Source organism: Humulus lupulus, chromosome 7 (assembly GCF_963169125.1).
Source record: "Humulus lupulus chromosome 7, drHumLupu1.1, whole genome shotgun sequence".
Classification (NCBI taxonomy): domain Eukaryota; kingdom Viridiplantae; phylum Streptophyta; class Magnoliopsida; order Rosales; family Cannabaceae; genus Humulus; species Humulus lupulus.
The window spans coordinates 3,694,950-3,715,432 of NC_084799.1; the positions used below are offsets into that span (position 1 = coordinate 3,694,950).

Here is a 20,483-nt window from a genome sequence, read left to right on the forward strand (position 1 = left end):
TTAAATGTCAAAATAGTATCAAAATGTTTAAAATGTTATTTTGCATAAAATTATTAAAATATATTTTTTTTTACTAAACACTCTTTTATATATATAATAATATAAATAAACGAAACTTTGAATATCTCGTATGGAACAAGAAGAGTCCAAATCCAATAAGACTAACTAACCATCCACGCGTGTGCCAATACCCGACCACAATCCTCACACGTGTGTGTCTCGGGTTGATCCACATTTTATTTTGTAGTAAAATATTATTAAATAAAAAAACATATTTTATATAATAATAACAATGCAAGTTACAACACAACAAAAAGAAGTGAAAAACAAAAACAAGTATTTAAGGTTAAAAAGAGAGAAACCAAAAATAAAATAAAATAAATTCTTGTTCCTTTCTTTTATAGAGAGAGAGAGATTCAGTTCATTGCAGATCTCAGCCCCACTCTCTGTATCACACAGCTCACTCTTCAGTCTTCACTTTACACTCTTCAGCTCCCACTTCTTCTACAACATTTATATTTTTATTATTTTTTCAAATTAAAAAAAAAAAAAGATTTTCCATTGTTACACCTTCAAGAAAAGCAGCTTAGCTTAGCAGTGGCCAAGGTACTTCCTTTTTTCTCTCTTGGTGAAGTTTAAGCAACTGGGTGTTTCTTGATATGTTCAAAAAATGGTATTTTTTGTTTTTTTTAATGACTTTTTTTCTTCTCATATTAGTTCGAGTGGTTGTTGAAACTTGAAACTTGAAACTTGAAACAACTGCTGTTGATTTTATTGTAAATAGTTGTTGTAATTGATGTTAACGTTCAAGTTTTCCTTGTTGTTTTAGGCTACATTCAAGTTTTTCACTAGATCTGTTCTATGCATTGTGAGGAAAAAGTCACTCTAAAACTCTCTACTACTCCACCTATATTTTCTTTCTTCTCTCTTCTGTTTCTGTTTGGTTGCTGAGAAAGTGCGTGATCAGTAAGAAACTTATCAAATATACCATCTTTGATACGTTGATTATATTGTACAGCCTTGTTTTGAGACTTGACAACAAAAAGCCTTAACTTTACTCCTATTAAGAAAAAATCCATAACAATTTTAAACAACATACTTTTTTATTTTTTAATGATTATTATTAAAGTTTGATTGGGTTTTTTTTAACTATTTTCTTTTTGGATTAGGCAGGTTATCACACCCTGGATTAAAGCTTTCAGAGAATCGTTGTGTCACTCTCTTACAGTAAAATGTATTATAATTGATTTGGTTCTTTAGTATTTTTCTTCTTCTTCTTCTTCAGATTTTTGCTTTTTTTATTGTTTGAGTAAATACCTCTAAATTGTTAGAAGGGAAAATTCCAAAAAGTTGAGACTGCATATAGTGTCAAAAGTGAAACTTTTTATAGTCTGAAATTGATTTCTCTGTTTTCCACAGTTACTACTCTTCAGTAGCTTTCGTATAAGCCAGAAGAGAAAACATGCAGAAGCCTCCGCAGCAAGTAGAGTTTGCTCTAAAGGAGACCTCACCGAACATCGGTGCAGGCGCAATCTCAGGAGATAAGCTCTCATGCACCTATGACCTTGTTGAGCAAATGCAGTACCTCTATGTTCGAGTGGTCAAAGCCAAGGATTTGCCTGGAAAAGATGTAACAGGTAGCTGTGATCCGTTTGTTGAAGTGAAACTTGGGAACTACAAAGGTGTGACTAAGTTTTTCGAGAAGAAAACAAACCCGGTATGGAACCAGTGTTTTGCTTTCTCTAAAGAAAGAATTCAAGCTTCATCATTAGAAGTTGTAGTGAAAGATAAGGATGTTGTTATTGATGACATCATTGGTAGAGTTATGTTTGAGCTCAATGATATCCCGAAAAGGGTTCCTCCAGATAGTCCTTTGGCACCACAATGGTATAGGTTGGAGGATAGGAATAGTAGAAAGGCTAAAGGAGAGGTTATGTTGGCTGTGTGGATGGGAACCCAAGCAGATGAGGCCTTTCCTGATGCTTGGCATTCGGATGCTGCAGCGGTCGGTACTGATGGCGTTGCTAATATTCGATCCAAGGTTTACCTTTCTCCAAAGCTTTGGTATGTGAGAGTCAATGTGATTGAAGCTCAAGACTTGCAGCCTGGTGATAAGACTCGGTACCCGGAAGTTTTTGTCAAGGCTGTGCTTGGAAATCAGGCTTTGAGGACTAGAACATCTCCAAGTAAAAGTATTAATCCAATGTGGAATGAGGATTTGATGTTTGTTGCTGCTGAACCATTTGAGGAGCCATTGATTCTCAGTGTGGAAGATAGAGTTGGATCAAACAAAGATGAAGTCTTGGGAAAGTGTTTGATTCCATTGCAAAATGTGCAGAAGAGGCTTGATCATAAGCCTGTCAACACTAGGTGGTTTAATCTCGAGAGGTATATCATGGTAGATGGAGAGCAGAAGAAAGACACTAAATTTGCTAGCAGGATTCACTTGAGGATTTGTTTGGATGGAGGGTATCATGTTTTGGATGAATCAACACACTACAGTAGTGATCTCAGGCCAACAGCTAAGCAATTATGGAGGCCAAGCATTGGGATTTTCGAGTTAGGAGTCATAAGTGCCGTGGGACTTATGCCAATGAAAACCAAAGACGGTCGAGGAACCACAGACGCTTATTGTGTGGCCAAGTATGGGCAGAAATGGGTTCGAACTAGGACGATCGTTGACTGCTCCACTCCTAAGTGGAATGAGCAGTACACATGGGAGGTTTTTGACCCTTGTACTGTCATTACAATTGGAGTTTTTGACAATGGTCACATTCATGGAGAGAAAGGAGGAAGTGGGAAAGATGCCAGGATTGGAAAAGTGAGAATTCGGCTTTCTACGCTTGAAACTGATAGAGTTTACACGCATTCATACCCTCTTTTGGTGCTGCATTCTTCTGGGGTGAAGAAAATGGGAGAAGTTCAGCTAGCAGTGAGGTTCACATGCTCATCCTTAATCAACATGTTGCATATGTACTCACACCCTTTACTCCCCAAAATGCACTACATTCACCCCTTGTCTGTGATCCAGCTAGATAGTTTGAGACACCAGGCTATGCAGATTGTTTCAATGAGGCTAACCAGGGCTGAGCCAGCTCTGAGAAAAGAAGTTGTGGAGTACATGCTTGATGTGGATTCACACATGTGGAGTATGAGAAGAAGCAAGGCTAATTTCTTCAGAATCATGGGAGTTCTAGGTGGTTTGATTGCAGTTGGTAAATGGTTTGATCAGATTTGTCATTGGAGAAACCCCATTACAACTATACTAATTCACATCCTCTTTATCATTCTGGTTCTCTACCCTGAGCTAATACTCCCAACTGTTTTCCTCTACCTTTTCTTGATTGGGATTTGGAACTTCAGATGGAGATCAAGGCATCCTCCTCACATGGACACACGGCTATCACATGCTGATGCTGTTCACCCCGACGAGCTAGACGAAGAGTTCGACACCTTCCCAACAACCAGGCCTTCGGACATAGTTAGAATGAGATATGACAGGCTTAGAAGCATTGCAGGAAGAGTTCAGACAGTGGTTGGAGACTTGGCTACACAAGGAGAAAGGTTTCAGTCTCTTCTGAGCTGGAGAGACCCAAGAGCAAGCACTCTATTTGTGACATTTTGCTTGATTGCAGCCATTGTTTTGTATGTAACTCCATTCCAAGTTTTGGCACTTCTTACAGGCATTTACATGTTGAGGCATCCCAGGTTCCGCCTTAAGCTTCCTTCTGTTCCGCTCAACTTTTTTCGAAGGCTGCCTTCAAGATCAGACAGTATGTTGTAAAAGGACCAAGGACTAAGTAAGTACTAAGGAGGAAGACTAGTTAGTGTTCCATTTGATGTTTTTTACTTTATTTGAAATTATGTTTATTGTAATGAAAGCATGTTTATTTGTTTTTGAGCTCATTCCAAGTGGCAAAACTTGTTGAGTTGGTCTGTGTTTGATTTCAGTCCAATGCATGGCATGTGATGTAATGTAATAAATAAACATGAATAAAAATGAAATGATTGTTGATAAAGACCATCTTACAGAAAGGTTTACCTGGGATTTCAGTTTCCTCATCATTAAGTAAAAGGAGAAAGAGAGAGAGATAATGATGTTTGGTTTAGTTAATTTTTGTGTTAAAAAATCATGAAGTTGCAATGCATGGCAGCATTGGATTTGAAAAAAGTTTCAAACTTTGATGAATGAATTGGTCTTTTCAGAGAAAGTGACAGACATGCATGGGGACTCCAAGGGCCAAGGGGGTCCCTTTCCCTAATATATATATATATATATTTTTTCCAAAAGCTTGTCAATGATTTGAGAATTGTATAAAGATGACAATGGAATAGAGGGAATCTTTTTGTTATTAGGCTTTGTTTCACTTTTTTCTATACTGTTGTTGATGATGATGTTATTATGTTAATTATACCAAGATAGGATCACACAGTCCTGAAACACTTAGGGGTGTTTGGTACGGTGGTTTGGTGGGAATGAGAATGTGAAATCTAACCCATGTTTGGTAAATTTATTTTTAATGGCCTGAGGGTTTGTGTTTCTAAGTGAGTCTATTTTTTAGCTTGATTTGAGAGTAAACTTAACCCCTTTAAACACTTGAGTTTCACATTGCCTTAATCTAAACCCCCTCTAACTCTACTCCCCCAAACTTAAACCTCGTACCAAACACTCACTTAGATGGTGTTTGGTGTTTAGTATGGGGTAAAATAAAAGTGGGAATGAGAATTAAAATACTTCTAATGTTTGGTTCAAATCTTTAAAAGTATAGTTAATAATTTTTCGTGGACCCCATATATATTTTAAGGGTAAAAGTTTAATATTATCTTCATCTTAAGCTCCTCTACATTTTCTAAAGTCATTCAACTACTCAAAACAAATTAAAAAAAAAAAAACTCTATAGTCTATGATAAAGACATACAGCACTGACCGTGACAATTGGGGCCCAAGGAAAATTTTAGTATCTTTATAATATCTATATATAAAATGATATTTTTGTAAAATTACGGAACTTTTTTGTATAAAATAAAGGAAAAATTACATACATCACCGTATATCTCAAATTTTTTTTTAAATATACGGTGCATGTCAAATATACGGTTTTACTTTTGATATTGGATGTTTTAAGACATGTATCCATATAAATATGCATACGATAGTACTGCAAGTATAATATCATTTATATGACTATATACTTACCTATTTATGAGTGAATATATAGCTAGTTATAGCCTATAGGGATTAAAATTAAATTCTTTAAATAATACTAAAAGACAAATAATTATTGAAATAATAATAAGTTGTTACAAATTAGTAATATTGTTCCGGAATACTATTGGAATGATAAATAACTATTAAAATTATAAAACTAGTTTGGTAAATTTTTATTATAATTATGTTAAGTAAATTTAGAAATTATTTATGCAAGTATTAGTTACACAATTATATTTTTATTTGTAAATTAGTTATGTAAACTTTTGTTACAAAAATCATTTTTTATATGAATTAATTTGTAAATATTGTTTACAAATTTGTAAAAGTTGTTTACTTATTGTAATAGTTTTGTTACTACTTATTACAATTTCGTAACTGACTTTTTTACTTTTTAATGATTTTTAGTTACTGGTGGTAACAATTTTGTTATTGATTGTAATACTTTTGTCACTACTTGTTACAATCTTGTAACTTATATTTTTACTTTGTAACTATAGCATTTGTTAAAAAATTAGTTTTTCTATCATCTAGCATTTTTTTTTGTAAATTTTAGTTACAAAAATTGAATAATTTAGCTATAAAATTAATTATGTAAATCATTATTACAAACATGTCAACAAAAGAAAAGAGTGTGTTGCTATGTGAGCTTGAGTGACGTATTTAACAATAGATCATTCATTGGTATTATAATTGGGTGTCGTATATTTATAATTAGTTTCACTTGCCATATATTTAGACTTTTTTTGTTAACTTACCGTATATATGCAAATTTCCCTAAAAAAATAGTATTTTTTAAAAAATAATTGGGTCTTTTTGTTTGAAGGTACTAGGCACAGACCTGACCCGTTTATGCCTAGGGTTGTCCCTTAGACATGCTATGCTCCTTCCATGCCTAGAATACTAGACAAATGAACAAGTAAAAGACTTGTGTAAAGGCTAATAGTATGGGGAGGCAAGGTTCCTTGAAGCCCATTACTGAAGTTTTCAACCCAATGTCTAAAGCCCATAGTTTCAGGCCTAACTCTCAAAACTAAAATGGATTGAACTTTGGTCCCATTGGTTGTTTTATGCAACATATTAGGTCTTTAGACTAATAACATGTTTGGTTTAGAATGGGATTTTGAAATGGAAATGTCATTCTAGTGAAAGACTCTTTCTAATGTTAAAAATTCTATTAATCACGATTGAATTTCAATGCCGATTTGAGGTGTTAGTTCTGAAATAGTTGTTTTTTTTTTGACATCTTTGAGTTGACCGGTAGCCAATAAAAGAATGAAAATGTTGCTCACTTGACTCGTGATACTGCTCGTAATTGAGACGGGTTATAATACTCTTTAATGTTGCTTTGAATCTTAAATGAAATCTTAATTATTATGAGTTGAATTAGTTATCCCCTCCTCCATGTAAGAATTAGATTTTCATTCTTATATATTTATTTTTACACATTTTGTCTTTTGTAATTCTACCAATTTTTTTTTTCCCAAATAAAAAGTATCCTAATAATAGCTAGCCTTCTTCATCAACCACAAGATAAAAGCAAGGAAAAATAATATTTTCTTTGGGGGTAGTATCTTTATTTTGCAATTATTTATATTTAAATGTGTTTCAGGTATTTCTTAGAGGTTAATGTCACATCAGCAATCTCAAACACGTGGTCGGAGACCACCCACTTTTCGAGAGGTCCTCGGGGGTTGGTGCTACGTCATCCATTCCAAACATGTAGTTGGAGATTGCCCGAGTATCTATTTCTCCGAGAAGAGAGATTAGAGGGGCAAACCAATGCATGAGAGCTCTTACACGAGAATTTCTCGGGAAGACCCTCTCGAAAAAATATTCGGGAGCGAACACATATATTGACTTCTCGGAGGGCCCGAGAAGCTTCCTCAAGAAACAGATCAGCAGATTTTTCGAAAGAACGGGGACTACAAAAAGATATGCCCATTCATTGACATAATAACAGATGAACTTCATAAAAATCTTTATGATTTCTTTATTATTTTTTGCAAGCTCTTTTCTTGTTTTGTAGTTCTCAGAAATTTGGGTCTACATATAAGTGAATTTGTATTGGTTTGTGGGTATTTCAAGTCAGATCAAAAAATAGATGATGCTTAAATATATTCATTATAGCATTGAAAAGGAATTGAATTTTTAAACGTGTTGTATGTATTTTTTGTTGGAGAATATATATATTGAATGGAAATAGTAAAATCAAATATAAAACTCTATGCAAAAAGTTACAAAAGATAAGATGATAGATAAATAAGTGTTACAATTCTACTGCAAAAATACAAGTAAATAGAAATAAAAATGATAGATATATTGATAATATAACTCAAAGCATAACGATACAAATAAATATATAAGATAGAAACAAAAAGTAAAAGAGGTTGAAGAACAAAATAATAAGAAGAACAATAGATTTACTCTCACACTCACACAACCTAAGTGTAGAGTAGTGAGGATCACCAACTTGAACAAAGTTCAAGAATTTTGTCCAAAAACTTATTTCCTCTTATTCTCTAAGCACTAAGGGATCTCACAAGGAAATAACTCTCCGAAATTATCAAATCTCTATAGTGTATTTTCCAGCCAGTGTTTTGTAAATAAAAAATAGTGCGTCTTACAAGTCTTACAAGTGAGCAATATGCTCCTATATTTATAGAGTTTACCAACCCTCATGGTTGTTCCCAATGTTTTGATTGGATGTTTATGAAATTAAAAAGAAGTTTTGTGAGTTACATGAGATACTAGAACCGTTCAAGATGGAAAAAAAGAAGTTGGAGTTGACTGTCAGCATCCCTGGCTGCGGCCAGGGATAATCAGTGGTCGCAACCACATGCAATTTTAGCCTCCAAAAATTCAATTTTTCCAATATGTCCCAAAACCATTTCTCACATGATTTTGTAACTTCTATACACCTAATGAGAGTTAAAAACATGTCTCCAACAGCCAAATTACATAATGGCTCTTTAAAATTCAAACACAAATGTCTAACTCTCAATCTACACATTATTAAATAATATTTGGGAGTTACAAATTTGTAACTGATTTTATAACTCCAAAATATATTACATTTAAGCACACACATACGTCAAATTTTGTAACTCTCAATAATATATTACAAAGTATAACAAATCACATTTTGTTACATTATTTAATCTAACATTATTATATTATATGAAATAATATAACATTTTTTTTTCTTAGGAATAACTAAATAGTTTTGTTTATAAGAAGAACCCACGTGAGTACGTGCATATGTTTGTGGATCATGCCACACTTTTAGTGGGTTGTTGGAAGACAACTAAAAAATATTCAATAGAATTTAAGAATTAAAAAACGTGTTACTAATAGTTACTACTTGCAACTTAATTAAATAAGGAATACTTTTCCTTAATATGTAAGTAATATAGACAGAGTCAAGAACACGAGACCCATGCCATTTTTAAGCACGCGCCAGATCCATTTACATAGCCAGATTTACCTTCTTTCAATTAAATTTAATATTCTAAATATTTAACAGAATATACATTTAAAATTATATTAATATAAATTTAAAAATTAAAATATTATTATAATAATAATATATAATCCTATATTTTTTAATAATTATATTAATATAAATTTAAATATTTTTAAATTATAATAATAATAATAATATATAATACATAATTTTATTTTTTATTAAAAAATTATCATGTTTAATATATAAATCATAAACAATGTTTTAGTTTACTTTTTTATTTAATATGTTTATGTCATTCTTTTATATATAATATTGTTTATTTATTTAAAATTCATATGACAGTGATACAAATTTTATAATAACTAATAAATTCTATAAATAAAATTACACAAACGTGCATTGCATATTGATTGTATCTAGTATATATATATATCATAAAACAATTTATGACCCAAGACTCCAAGATTCACAGAGAGATTTTATACTGGTTCAACCTTAAAACTAAGACCTACATCTAGTCCGAGCACTTCTCCACTATAATGAATCAAGGTTACAAAACAAACAACCCTTCTTCCTCTACAAAGGTTCTTGAACACTCCGTACAACTCAAATTATAAGCACTTAGTTTACACCACAGTAAATTCTCACACACTCAACAATGTACAAAGAAAATTACTCTTGTTCTCTCAACTTTTTTTTCTTTTTTCAAAACCTCTTATTATTCTACTACCCAACTAATGAAACCCCTGGATGTATATAGCTGCAGCTCCAAATGCTTCACGTGCTGAATGGAAAACCAGATGATCTATTGTAACTGACTAAAATTATAGTCGTAAAAGAGTAATAGTAAAATCTGAAAAAACTTTTTTCCCGCTTTTTTTCTTCTTTTCTTCTCTCTCGGTGATTTCGCTGGAGCTATGGTTAAGGGGGCTCGGAATGGGGGAAAAACTAAGGGAAAGAGTAATGGCAAGAAGCGAGGACCATCTTCTTCGGATAGAATCATCAAAACAAGGTTCATGGATGAAATCCTAGGGGTACAGGAATTGGAAATTGCAGAAGATGCAGACCTGGAGAATATGCAATTGCAGTCGGATTCATCCCGAATGCCTGAATCCACGCCAAAACAAAATGCAATCTGCACGGATCTTGGGAGCTGGTTGACTGCATCTGAACAAGCTATGCAAGATGTGCTGTTAGGTAAGCAGGCCTCTACTCCGATTTTGAAATCTCCTATAATAGAACAATTTGTTGCCTGGTCTACTGGAGAATCGTCAAAAGGAGTTCAATCTACTCAAACTCAGGGGAGGAAAATTGGTGTCAAGATTGAACCCGAGGATATTGCTGATGAGATTAACTTCTGGCAGCCTTCTATTGTCTGCTATGTTGTGGGAGCTAATCCTCCGGTTAGTATCTTGGATGGTTTTGTCAGAAGGCTTTGGAAGGAAAATGTAGACAAAGTAGGAGTTCTTTCACGAGGAATTTTCATTATCCGATTCTGTAATTTGGAATTTCGGGATCGAGTACTCAATGGAGGATATCTGTTTCTGGGTAAGAAGCCACTGGTTATGAAGCCTTGGAACTCGGTAGATGATTTCACAAAGGAGGATATTACTGTTGTTCCTACTTGGATTCAGCTGGGAGGGCTAGATATTAAGTATTGGGGTGAGAAATCTCTTTTCAAGATTGTGGGGCAAATCGGGAGGCCAATTCAAGTAGATAATATCACTAAATACAGAGATAGGCTCTATTATCCCCGCATTCTTATTGAGATCAATATGGATCAACAATTTCCAGCAACAATCAGCTTTGTGAATGAGTTTGATCAGGAAATTGATTTACAAGTCGAGTATGAATGGATTCCAATCATCTGTAAAAACTGTTCTGGGATTGGGCATGATGCTCAAGTTTGTAGGAAAAAGACTCAAGGGACACAAGTATGGTTACCTAAGCAATTGAAGCCTGAGAAGAATCTGGAGCCAGTAGTAGATGAGGATGGGTTTCAACAACCAAACAAAGGAGTCACGGGGACAGTTGTTTCTGCACCAACAACAGCTATGGCAAACCAATTTGATATCTTGACTGAGGAGACAGAGGAAGGAAGAACAAGCAGGATGAATACTGAAGATGGGGGAGATCCCTCTACAGGACATGGATAAGATTTTATGTTGGAATGTAAGAGGGATTAACAACCAACTTAAACATCGTGAGATTAAGAATTTAATCATTTCCAAGAAAGTTGGGCTGGTTAGTCTCCTAGAAACAAAGGTCAAGAATAAGAATATGGGCAATATATATTCAAGTTTATTTTCTGGTTGGTGTTTCACTACTAATAATCCTTGGATAGACAAAGGACGCATAATAGTAGCATGGAATCCGAGTATGTATACTATTGATATTAGAGTCTGTACCAGTCAATTCATTCACTGTTTTGCTCGAGCCACTCACATGACAGGAAGTTTTTTTGTTACCTTTGTATATGGGTTTAATGATGGGAAATTGAGGGATCAATTATGGTTGGATATTCAGGAATTAGCCTTGAAGATTGATGAGCCTTGGATGATCTTGGGAGATTATAATGAAATCTTGCATCAGAATGAGAGAGTTGGCAAGAGAACTATTATGAAACCTTCCTTGAGCCTCCGCGATTGCATGAATACTTGTCAAATGGAAGATTTGAAATATTCAGGGTGTTTTTATACATGGACAAATAAACAAAGGCCTGAGGATCGTGTTTACTCTAAAATTGACAGGGCTATGGTTAACATCAAGTGGACAGATCAATATCCGAATTCTGAGGCTGTTTTTCTCCCTGAAGGTATCTTTGATCACAGTCCCATTCTTATTTCTTTTTATTTGGCTGTAGAAATTGGTAAGCAACCATTAAGGTATTTCAGAATGTGGAAGGAGGCTTCATCATATGCAACTAAAGTGAGCACTCACTGGAATCAAGCAGCATCCGGTACTGCAATGTATAAATTAGTCCTGAAGTTGAAAAGGCTTAAACAGGTATTCCGAGAAATCAATCGAGAAGGATATCATGATATTCACAAGGCTGAAGTTCAAGCTAAGCTCTACATGCTGGAAATTCAACAAAGCTTGCATCAGGATCCTCTCAATGAGTCCTTAATTCAACAGGAGGCGTTGGCTAGGGAAGAGTTTACCCGATTAAACAGAGCATACCTGATATTCTTAGCACAGAAAGCCAAAAATAGCTGGGTGATGAATGGGGATGAAAACACTGCTATTTTTCATGCCTCATTGAAAGCTAGAAGGATTCAAAATTGCATTTACTCTATACACACTGAGAAAGGCACCTGGGTGGATACAGCGGATGGTGTACAGAGAGCATTTTTAGAATATTATCAAAACTTATTGGGGACTCAATTGCAAAGTAGGAGGAAGGTATCACAGGTTATTGTTGATTTAGGTCTTGGAATTTCTGAGGAGCATTCTAGGCTGCTGACAGATTCTTTTACAACTCAGGAAGTTAAAGAGGCATTATTCTCCATTCCAGGTCTAAAGGCTCCTGGTCCTGATGGATATTGCAATTTTTTTTATTAGGATAACTGGGAATTAGTAGGTCCTGAGGTGTGTGCGGCTGTTTTAGATTTCCTAACCACAGGGAAATTACTTAAAGAAATTAATGCTACAACCATCACACTCATCCCAAAAATCAAATGCCCCGCCAAAGTGAGTGATTTCCGGCCAATCTCCTGTTGTAATGTACTTTATAAAATTGCATCTAAAATGATATGTGCAAGGTTGAGAAGGGTGCTTCCGGATTTGATTGCAGAAAACCAAGGAGGATTTGTTCATGGGAGGTACATAGCTCACAATATCATGATTTGTCAAGACCTAGTTCAGCATTATGGAAGGAAAAACAGTAAGCCAAGCTGTTTGACTAAAGTTGATTTGCAGAAGACATATGACACAATAGAGTGGGATTTCATAGAGGAAATGCTTGCTGCTTTTAAGTTTTCGAAGAAGTTTATCAAGCTAATCATGATTTGTGTTCGAACACCTAAATTTTCCTTAATGCTCAATGGTTCTTTATGTGGTTTTTTTGCAGCAAAAAGGGGATTAAGGCAATGAGATCCAATGTCTCCACTTTTATTTGTGTTAGGTATGGAATACCTTTCTCGAATCATGATTAAAGTGGGATCTATTTCTGAGTATAAGTATCATGCTAAGTGCAAATCTTTGAGATTGAATCATTTGTGCTTTGCGGATGACTTATTACTGTTTTGTCATGGAGATTTTATTTCGATTCTATGGATGCTTAGAGGGCTCAAACTGTTTTCGGGGACATCTGGCTTGGTACCGAATCAAAACAAGTCTGCACTATACTGTAGTGGTATGGTAGAGGCTGAGGTTAATAGAATCCTAGAAGCTTCAGGTTTTGCTAGAAGTCAGTTACCATTCAGATATCTTGGTATTCCAATTTGTTCTAAGAGAATTTCCTCGGTGGAATGTGGCATTATTCTAGAAAAAATGGTGCATCGAATTAGGCAATGGAGTTCTTGGAATTTATCCTATATGGGCAGAGTAACACTAATAAACTCAGTTCTCATGTCTATACATTCCTATTGGGCCCAAATCATGATATTGCCGAAGAGAATACTGAAGGAAATTGATGCCATTTGTAGAGCATTCCTTTGGAGAGGATTGAGTGACAATGCAGGGCCTGGACTTGTTGCTTGACATAACATATGCAATTCTAAAACAGGTGGAGGATTGGGTTTTAAGAGAGTTGTAGATTGGAATATTGCAGCTATAGGGAAATACATATGGGCAATTGCATCCAAAAAAGATAATCTATGGGTTAAATGGATTCACAACATCTACTTGAAGCAATTGGACTGGTGGGATTACAAAGCTCCCTTGGCTAGCAGCTGGTATTGGAGGAAAATGGTGGCTGTTAAGGATATGTTTAAAGCAAAAATCGATTTGGAATCCTTTGCAGCATTGAACTTCAGTATCAAAGTGAGTCATGATTTGTTGTTTGATTCTCCTCTCAAAGTGCATTGGGCAAAGTTTGTTTGGGAGAGATTTTTTGTACCAAAGCACAGATTTGTTCTTTGGTTAGCTATGCTTCAGAGATTACGCACCAGAATATTCTTCCACAATTATAATTCATCCATTGATCCATCTTGCCTTTTCTGTGGAGACTATAATAAAGATATTCAGCACTTATTTTTTCATTGTAAATATAGTAGACAATGTCTATTACAGGTGAAAAAGTGGCTGGGTTGGAAAGTCAAAACAGAGGACTATGAAAACTTGCTGCAATGGATTGGGAAGACTAGGAGATGGAGCAGGTTCCGGAAAAGCACCTTGATAGCTGTTATTGCATCATTGATTTATCACATTTGGAGAGTGAGGAATGACATACTATGGTCACAAAAGGTTTGGTCCATAGCTCATACAGTTCAAGCAATACATAGGGATATTAGATTGAGGATATATTCTCTAATTTCAAGCAAAACAAATTCCTTAGATAGAGATTGGCTTCATGCTATTTGTCAAAATAGTTAACTGGTATATACAAGATTACTGATGTATTAAAGATAGATAAAGTGAGGAGATATAATGGGGAATTGTAAAATGGGGATATATAGAATTATAACATACATGGTAGTTTGTACATGAGTGGTTTTGAGCAATACAATGATCTTATTCACAAAAAAAAAAAGAGTAATAGTAATGATCTCTTAACAACATGTCATATGCCAGTGATATTAGGACTACCCCAACAATATATATAGTATATTATAGTATGAGATTTGCTTATTGGAGTATAGTATCCTACATAGAACAAGTGTAAAAATATTGAGCCACTTGAGATCAAAATGACAAGCTAAGCCGCACGAAATCCGCATAGTAGAAAAATACACTACAAGGAAATGACATATTATTAGTTGTGCAATCTAATTTCTGTTTTCACATATTTTAATAATTTATTAAATATTATGAGATATTGCTAACAAACTATAGAGTGTCACTTTATGTGTTGGACACATTAAAAGTTCACAAAAGGTATAGTTCAAAAGGTATTTTTGACAAATAAAAAAGTTCGGAGGCAAAAGTCTACGAGTGCTATAATTAGGGGAAAAAATCATTTTGTAAAGATATACATTTTGGTGTACTACGTATCATTACTCTATTGATATTCCCACACGTACGTTTGGAATTTCATTAATTTGAGTTGCAATAGTGTTTTTTTGTTTGCTTGCATGATATATTGAGCACTTTCACTTTCAGTGTGGTGTGACTGATCAAACACAACCATATTAATTTGCTAGAAAATGTTAAAACAAAATTCCCTAATAACCCGAGCTTCCATAATTAATTTTATTCCTGGTAATTAATTGTATAAAATTCATTTACTATACTAACTCCAACCTCTAACTTTTCTTAATAATTACTTAAACTCTTTATAGTAATTTTCATTCAAAACTAACTGTTTTAACTTCTGATAATTACATTTTTTATCACAAAATTTATAATTTTACTTTGATCCTAAATAATTCAATTTTTATCGCACTTTGATTCTTAATACTTGAATAAACTAATGTGTGTGAATTGACTAATGGAAAACATAAAATAAATTAACATATACACCATAAATCATACATATCATAGTTTGTATAATTAAACACACAAGGAGAACGTGCAATTTACCATAATACCCTTACTCAAACCTGATTACCATAATACCACAAATAGAAGTAGATATTACACCTTATCACTATATAGCCATTCTTCTCATAATAGTGTGATCTATATATAAAGGGTAGAATCATTACATGGAATAATGGAAATGTGGGAATGTGGGGTGTGCTTATATATATATATAAAAATGTGTGTGTGGAATTAATACACAAGGCATCTCTCGCTCCAATGAGAAGAAATTATTACTTATATTTATGCGCATGGCATATGCGCACATGGTGAGATTCAAAAGATACTCTAACCATTCACGCCTTATCACTATATAGCCATTCATCAATGGAGACTATTCACACACTCAAGTTTTGGCTCTGATCGATCGAGCTTCAAAACATGACCAAACTAATAATGCTTTTCTTCTTCCTTGTACAAACTCATCAAGTGTTCTTTCTTCCAACTTTTTCTTATGGTTTCCAAACACAAGATGAGATCACGAGAAGTACTACTTATATTATCGAAATGGACAAGTCCAACAAGCCAGCAGTTTTCGAGAATCATATCAACTGGTACGACTCGTCTTTGAAATCGGTATCTGACTCGGCCAACATGCTCTACGCCTACAACAACGTCATTCATGGCTTCGCCACGAGTCTGACCGAGAATGAAGTAAAGCTGCTTAAACAACAACCTGGTGTGGTCTCTGTTATACCCCAGATCAGATACGACCTCCACACCACTCGTACCCCTCAGTTCCTTGGGTTGAGCAATACGGCGCCGTTTTATTACAAGGGGTATGGTAAGAAGGTCATGAGTGATTTGGTCATTGGGGTTTTGGACACTGGAGTTTGGCCTGAAAGCCCCAGCTACAGTGACAAAGGCCTTGGTCCGATACCAAAACAATGGAGAGGAGAGTGCGAGGTCGGCCATAACTTCAACTCCTCGAGCTGTAATAAGAAACTGGTTGGTGCAAGGTTCTTCTACAAAGGCTACGAACAAGAGATGGGTCATCCAGTGGACGAGAAATCTGAATCGAAATCGCCTAGAGACGACGATGGCCATGGAACTCACACCTCGACCACTGCCGCAGGCTCAGCTGTTCCGGGTGCTGATTTCTTGGGTTACGCTTCGGGAACGGCGAGGGGAATGGCTTTAACTGCCAGACTCGCCACCTACAAGGTATGCTGGTTCGGTGGTTGTTTCGGCGCTGACATAATCGCCGCCGTAGATAAAGCCATCGAAGATGGCGTCCACATTCTATCCATGTCTTTAGGGGGTGGCTCGCCTGAATACTTTGAGGACAACATCGCCATCGCTGCTTTCGGTGCCACCGCGCGTGGAATCTTGGTATCGATCTCGGCCGGAAACAATGGTCCCGGTAGGGGAAGCTTGTCGAACGTTGCACCGTGGATGATCACAGTCGGTGCAGGAACCATAGACCGTGATTTCCCGGCTTATATCAGACTCGGAAATGGGACAACTATCAGAGGCGTTTCAGCTCTCTATAACGGAAAGCTTAAAAATTATAAACAAGTTCCGATTGTTTATCATAGTAATAAGAACAACTTAGATGATGTGTTTTGTTTGCCAGGGACATTGATACCGAAAGACGTTTCTGGGAAAATAGTGGTATGCATTAGAGGAGAAAATTCAAGGATAGAAAAAAGTCTAGTGGTGAAAGAAGCTGGTGGAGTGGGAATGATTTACACTAGTGATGATGATTCATATGGTGATGAGTTAGTGGCCGATCCACATTTTGTTCCTACTGTTGCTCTTAGTTTAGAAAAGGGTATCCTTGTAAGGGATTATATCGACTCCGTAGCTAATCCAATGACCACTATTATACAAAAAGGCACAGAGTTGAATGTTCAACCTTCACCCATTGTTGCAGCTTTCAGCTCCCGTGGCCCAAATTCACGCACACCAGAGATACTCAAACCAGATGTTTTAGCCCCAGGAGTGAATATCCTAGTTGCATGGACTGGCGCAGTTGGGCCAAGCGGATTGGACCAAGACAAGAGACGAGTCAACTTCGCCATCAAATCAGGTACGTCCATGGCTTGTCCTCACGTAAGTGGAGTAGCGGCCATAGTTAAATCTGTGCACCCGAAATGGAGCCCGGCTGCTATCAGATCAGCTCTGATGACCACAGCCTATTCCACTTACAAAAACGGTAAGACCATACAAGATGTTGTGACTCGAACTCCGGCTACGCCGTTTGATTACGGAGCTGGACACGTGAATCCGGAAGCTGCCCTTGATCCGGGGCTAGTGTACGACATTGCAGCCGAAGACTACGTAAGGTTTCTCTGTGCTTCGAACTACACGAAGAAGCAGATTAAAACTGTGACTAAGAGAGACTTTAACTGCGGTAAGAAGAAGAAGTACAGTGTTGGAGATCTTAACTACCCCTCTTTTGCCGTGCCTTTGAAATCAGCATCAGATGAAGATGGTGGGAATAGTAAATCGACTACGGTCACGTACACTAGAACTTTGACGAATGTTGGTGGAAGCCCAGCAACCTATTATGTCAAAGTGTCGAAAGTGGATGCAGTGAAGGTCTTGGTCAAACCAAGAAGGTTGACTTTCAGAAAGTCATATGAGAAGTTGAGTTATAGGGTTACTTTTTCTACTAGGCCTATGCCATGGCTTACTAATCGATTTGCTCGGCTTGAGTGGTCTGATGACAATTCTATACGCTTTTTAAGCTTTATTGGTAGGACTTTCGGTGTTTCTCGACCCGTGAATAGTTTTCGGTGCGACTTTTTTTTATGACCGTGTATATTGTAGCTATTTAGAGCTTCCTGCAAATTTTCAGAAAATTCTGAATAGTTTACAGTACCAAAAACTAGGTTCAAACAGTTGTTTTCCATATGGTAGAAAAAAAATTAGTCGCACGTGCAACAAAATGTTTGAACCTAGTTTTTGATATTGTAAACTATTCGGAATTTTCTGAATATTTGCAGAATGTTCTAAATAGCTACAATATATATGGTCATAAAAAAAATTGCTCCAGAAATTATTCACGAGTTGTAAACACTGAAAGCCCTACCGATAAGACTTAAACTGTAAAGTGAAGCACTCCCTATATGTCATGAGATATACTCGTCGTATGAGTTTTAGTCCTATGATATTTTTGTTGTTAATACTTCTTAATTATTAAATGAGTTTTAGAAGTGATATCACCCTAATTAAGAGAGTAGAAATTAAACACAATTACTTATATAATATTGGGAAGATAGGTTTGATCATGACCTTAAAATTAATGAGGTCAGATAGATACAATACAACTCATTATTTTTCTTCTTTGAAGCTCTGGTCACAATACAAGATAGTGACAACATAACTACACAATAAAAATGAAGCCCATAAGAAATGAGAGAGAACTATATATACACTACAAAAATAAGAAAAAATGATTTAACTTTCGATCTTTCCTATTTACAAGTAGATAAAGAAATTTTTTGGTTTTGAAAGGAATATTCTAAAAATTTAATGGAATATATTTTTAGAACTAACTAAAAGTAAATATTTATTAATTATATCAATTATGTTAATATAAATTTAAATCTTATAAAATATCATTATTATATTAATATTTAATATAAGATCACATATATAATAATTATATTAATATAAATTTAAAGTTAAATTCAAATATTATAAAATATCATTATTATAATAATATATAATACAAGATAATTATATTAATATAAATTCGAATCTTATAAAATATCATTATTATATTAATATTTAATATAAGACTACATGTATAATAATTATATTAATATAAATTTAAATTTAAATTTAAATTCAAATTTATAAAATATCATTATTATAATAATATATAATACAAACTAGATATTTAATAATTATATTAATATAAATTTAAATGTTAATAAATATTATTATGATAATAATATATAATCCCAATTTTTCTTAATTATATTAATATAAATTCAAATATTATAAAATAATAATATTATTATAATAATATTTAATACAAAATTAGATATTTAATACTTATATCAATATAAATTTAAACATTATAAAATATCATTATAATAATATATAATACATAATCTTAATTTTTATTAAAAAATGATCAATTATGTTTAAAAATGTTATCATATTATATATATTTTTAAAAAATCATAAACAATGTTTTGGTTTAATTTTTTATTTAATATGTTTATGTCATCAACAAAATGCTCAATCCATATCCGGAAACAATTGTAATGGCCGGAGATGGATTGGTAAAAAATTAGAAAGAAAAAAAGTTCCTCGCTAGAGGGATTAGCTATCTTAAAGCACTTGTCATCTCTTACCAAAGATTCTTTTATATATAATATTGTTTATTTACTTGAAATTTATATGACAATGATACCAATTTAATAAATATAATTAATAAATTTTATAAAATTTATAAATAAAACTAAGTAAACGAACATTGTACGTTACTTGTATCTAGTATATATATATATATAAGAAAATTATTGGGTAATCACTACCTATAGGTGATTTTAGTATTTTCAATATACATGGATAAGTTGTTGTAACTTTATTTTTATAGATGACACTGTAAATAGTTACAGGGTAGTTTTTACAAATTTAGAAAATTTCGGATAATTTATTCAAATAACTTGTTGCATGCGTGTATAAATATCGAAACAAACATGCATGTAATAAATTATTTGAATCTTAATTTAAGTATTCTAAATTATTCAGAATTTTTTAAAAATTTATTAGAAATCTCCAATTAAAAATAATCACTGCTATCCTATTTTGGGACAGGAGGGAGTTTGTTGTCAGCAATATTGAATGATGTATCATTATGTTGGAAGATACATTTGGTGTCATTTGTTTCCCAAGTCAAAACTCCCAATCTTCTCTAAATTTCTTCAAACTAATTAATATGCATAGTCAAATGGTGAACAAAATAATAATAATATCATATATATATATATAAAAGTTCAATATGAATATTAATCATAATATATATATATATATATATTTACGTAATATCTATATCATTCATTACGATTGTTAGAGTAAGTATTGGTTTAAGTAAGTAACTTAATTAATGTGGATTTGCCATTTGTCAAGTTTTTAAACTAAGGAGAACTTTAACAAAAGACA

The 20,483-nt window shown here is 34.0% G+C and overlaps 3 protein-coding genes across 6 annotated transcripts; all 3 read left to right on the plus strand.

Moving 5' to 3' along the window:
- The first annotated feature begins 392 nt into the window (after positions 1-392).
- Positions 393-4,019, plus strand: LOC133790364 (multiple C2 domain and transmembrane region protein 5). Of its 4 annotated transcripts, XM_062227974.1 has the most exons (4): positions 393-606; positions 830-966; positions 1,170-1,234; positions 1,420-4,019. In XM_062227974.1, exon 4 carries the CDS (start codon positions 1,463-1,465, stop codon positions 3,782-3,784), a length of 2,322 nt encoding a protein of 773 aa, XP_062083958.1. In that variant the 5' UTR covers positions 393-606; positions 830-966; positions 1,170-1,234; positions 1,420-1,462; the 3' UTR covers positions 3,785-4,019. The 4 variants fall into 4 exon arrangements, with proteins under 4 accessions (XP_062083958.1, XP_062083956.1, XP_062083957.1 ...); XM_062227972.1 differs by lacking the exon at positions 830-966; XM_062227973.1 differs by lacking the exon at positions 830-966 and having other exon boundaries at positions 1,174-1,234.
- A 7,104-nt stretch (positions 4,020-11,123) lies between these two features.
- LOC133789709 (uncharacterized) lies at positions 11,124-12,239 on the plus strand. The gene has a single exon (XM_062227479.1). It carries the CDS (start codon positions 11,124-11,126, stop codon positions 12,237-12,239), a length of 1,116 nt encoding a protein of 371 aa, XP_062083463.1.
- A 3,365-nt stretch (positions 12,240-15,604) lies between these two features.
- On the plus strand, positions 15,605-18,598 carry LOC133790365 (subtilisin-like protease SBT1.7). Its single transcript, XM_062227976.1, has one exon. The coding sequence runs from the start codon at positions 15,741-15,743 to the stop codon at positions 18,117-18,119; it is 2,379 nt and encodes a 792-aa protein (XP_062083960.1). The 5' UTR covers positions 15,605-15,740; the 3' UTR covers positions 18,120-18,598.
- The last annotated feature ends 1,885 nt before the right edge of the window (positions 18,599-20,483 follow it).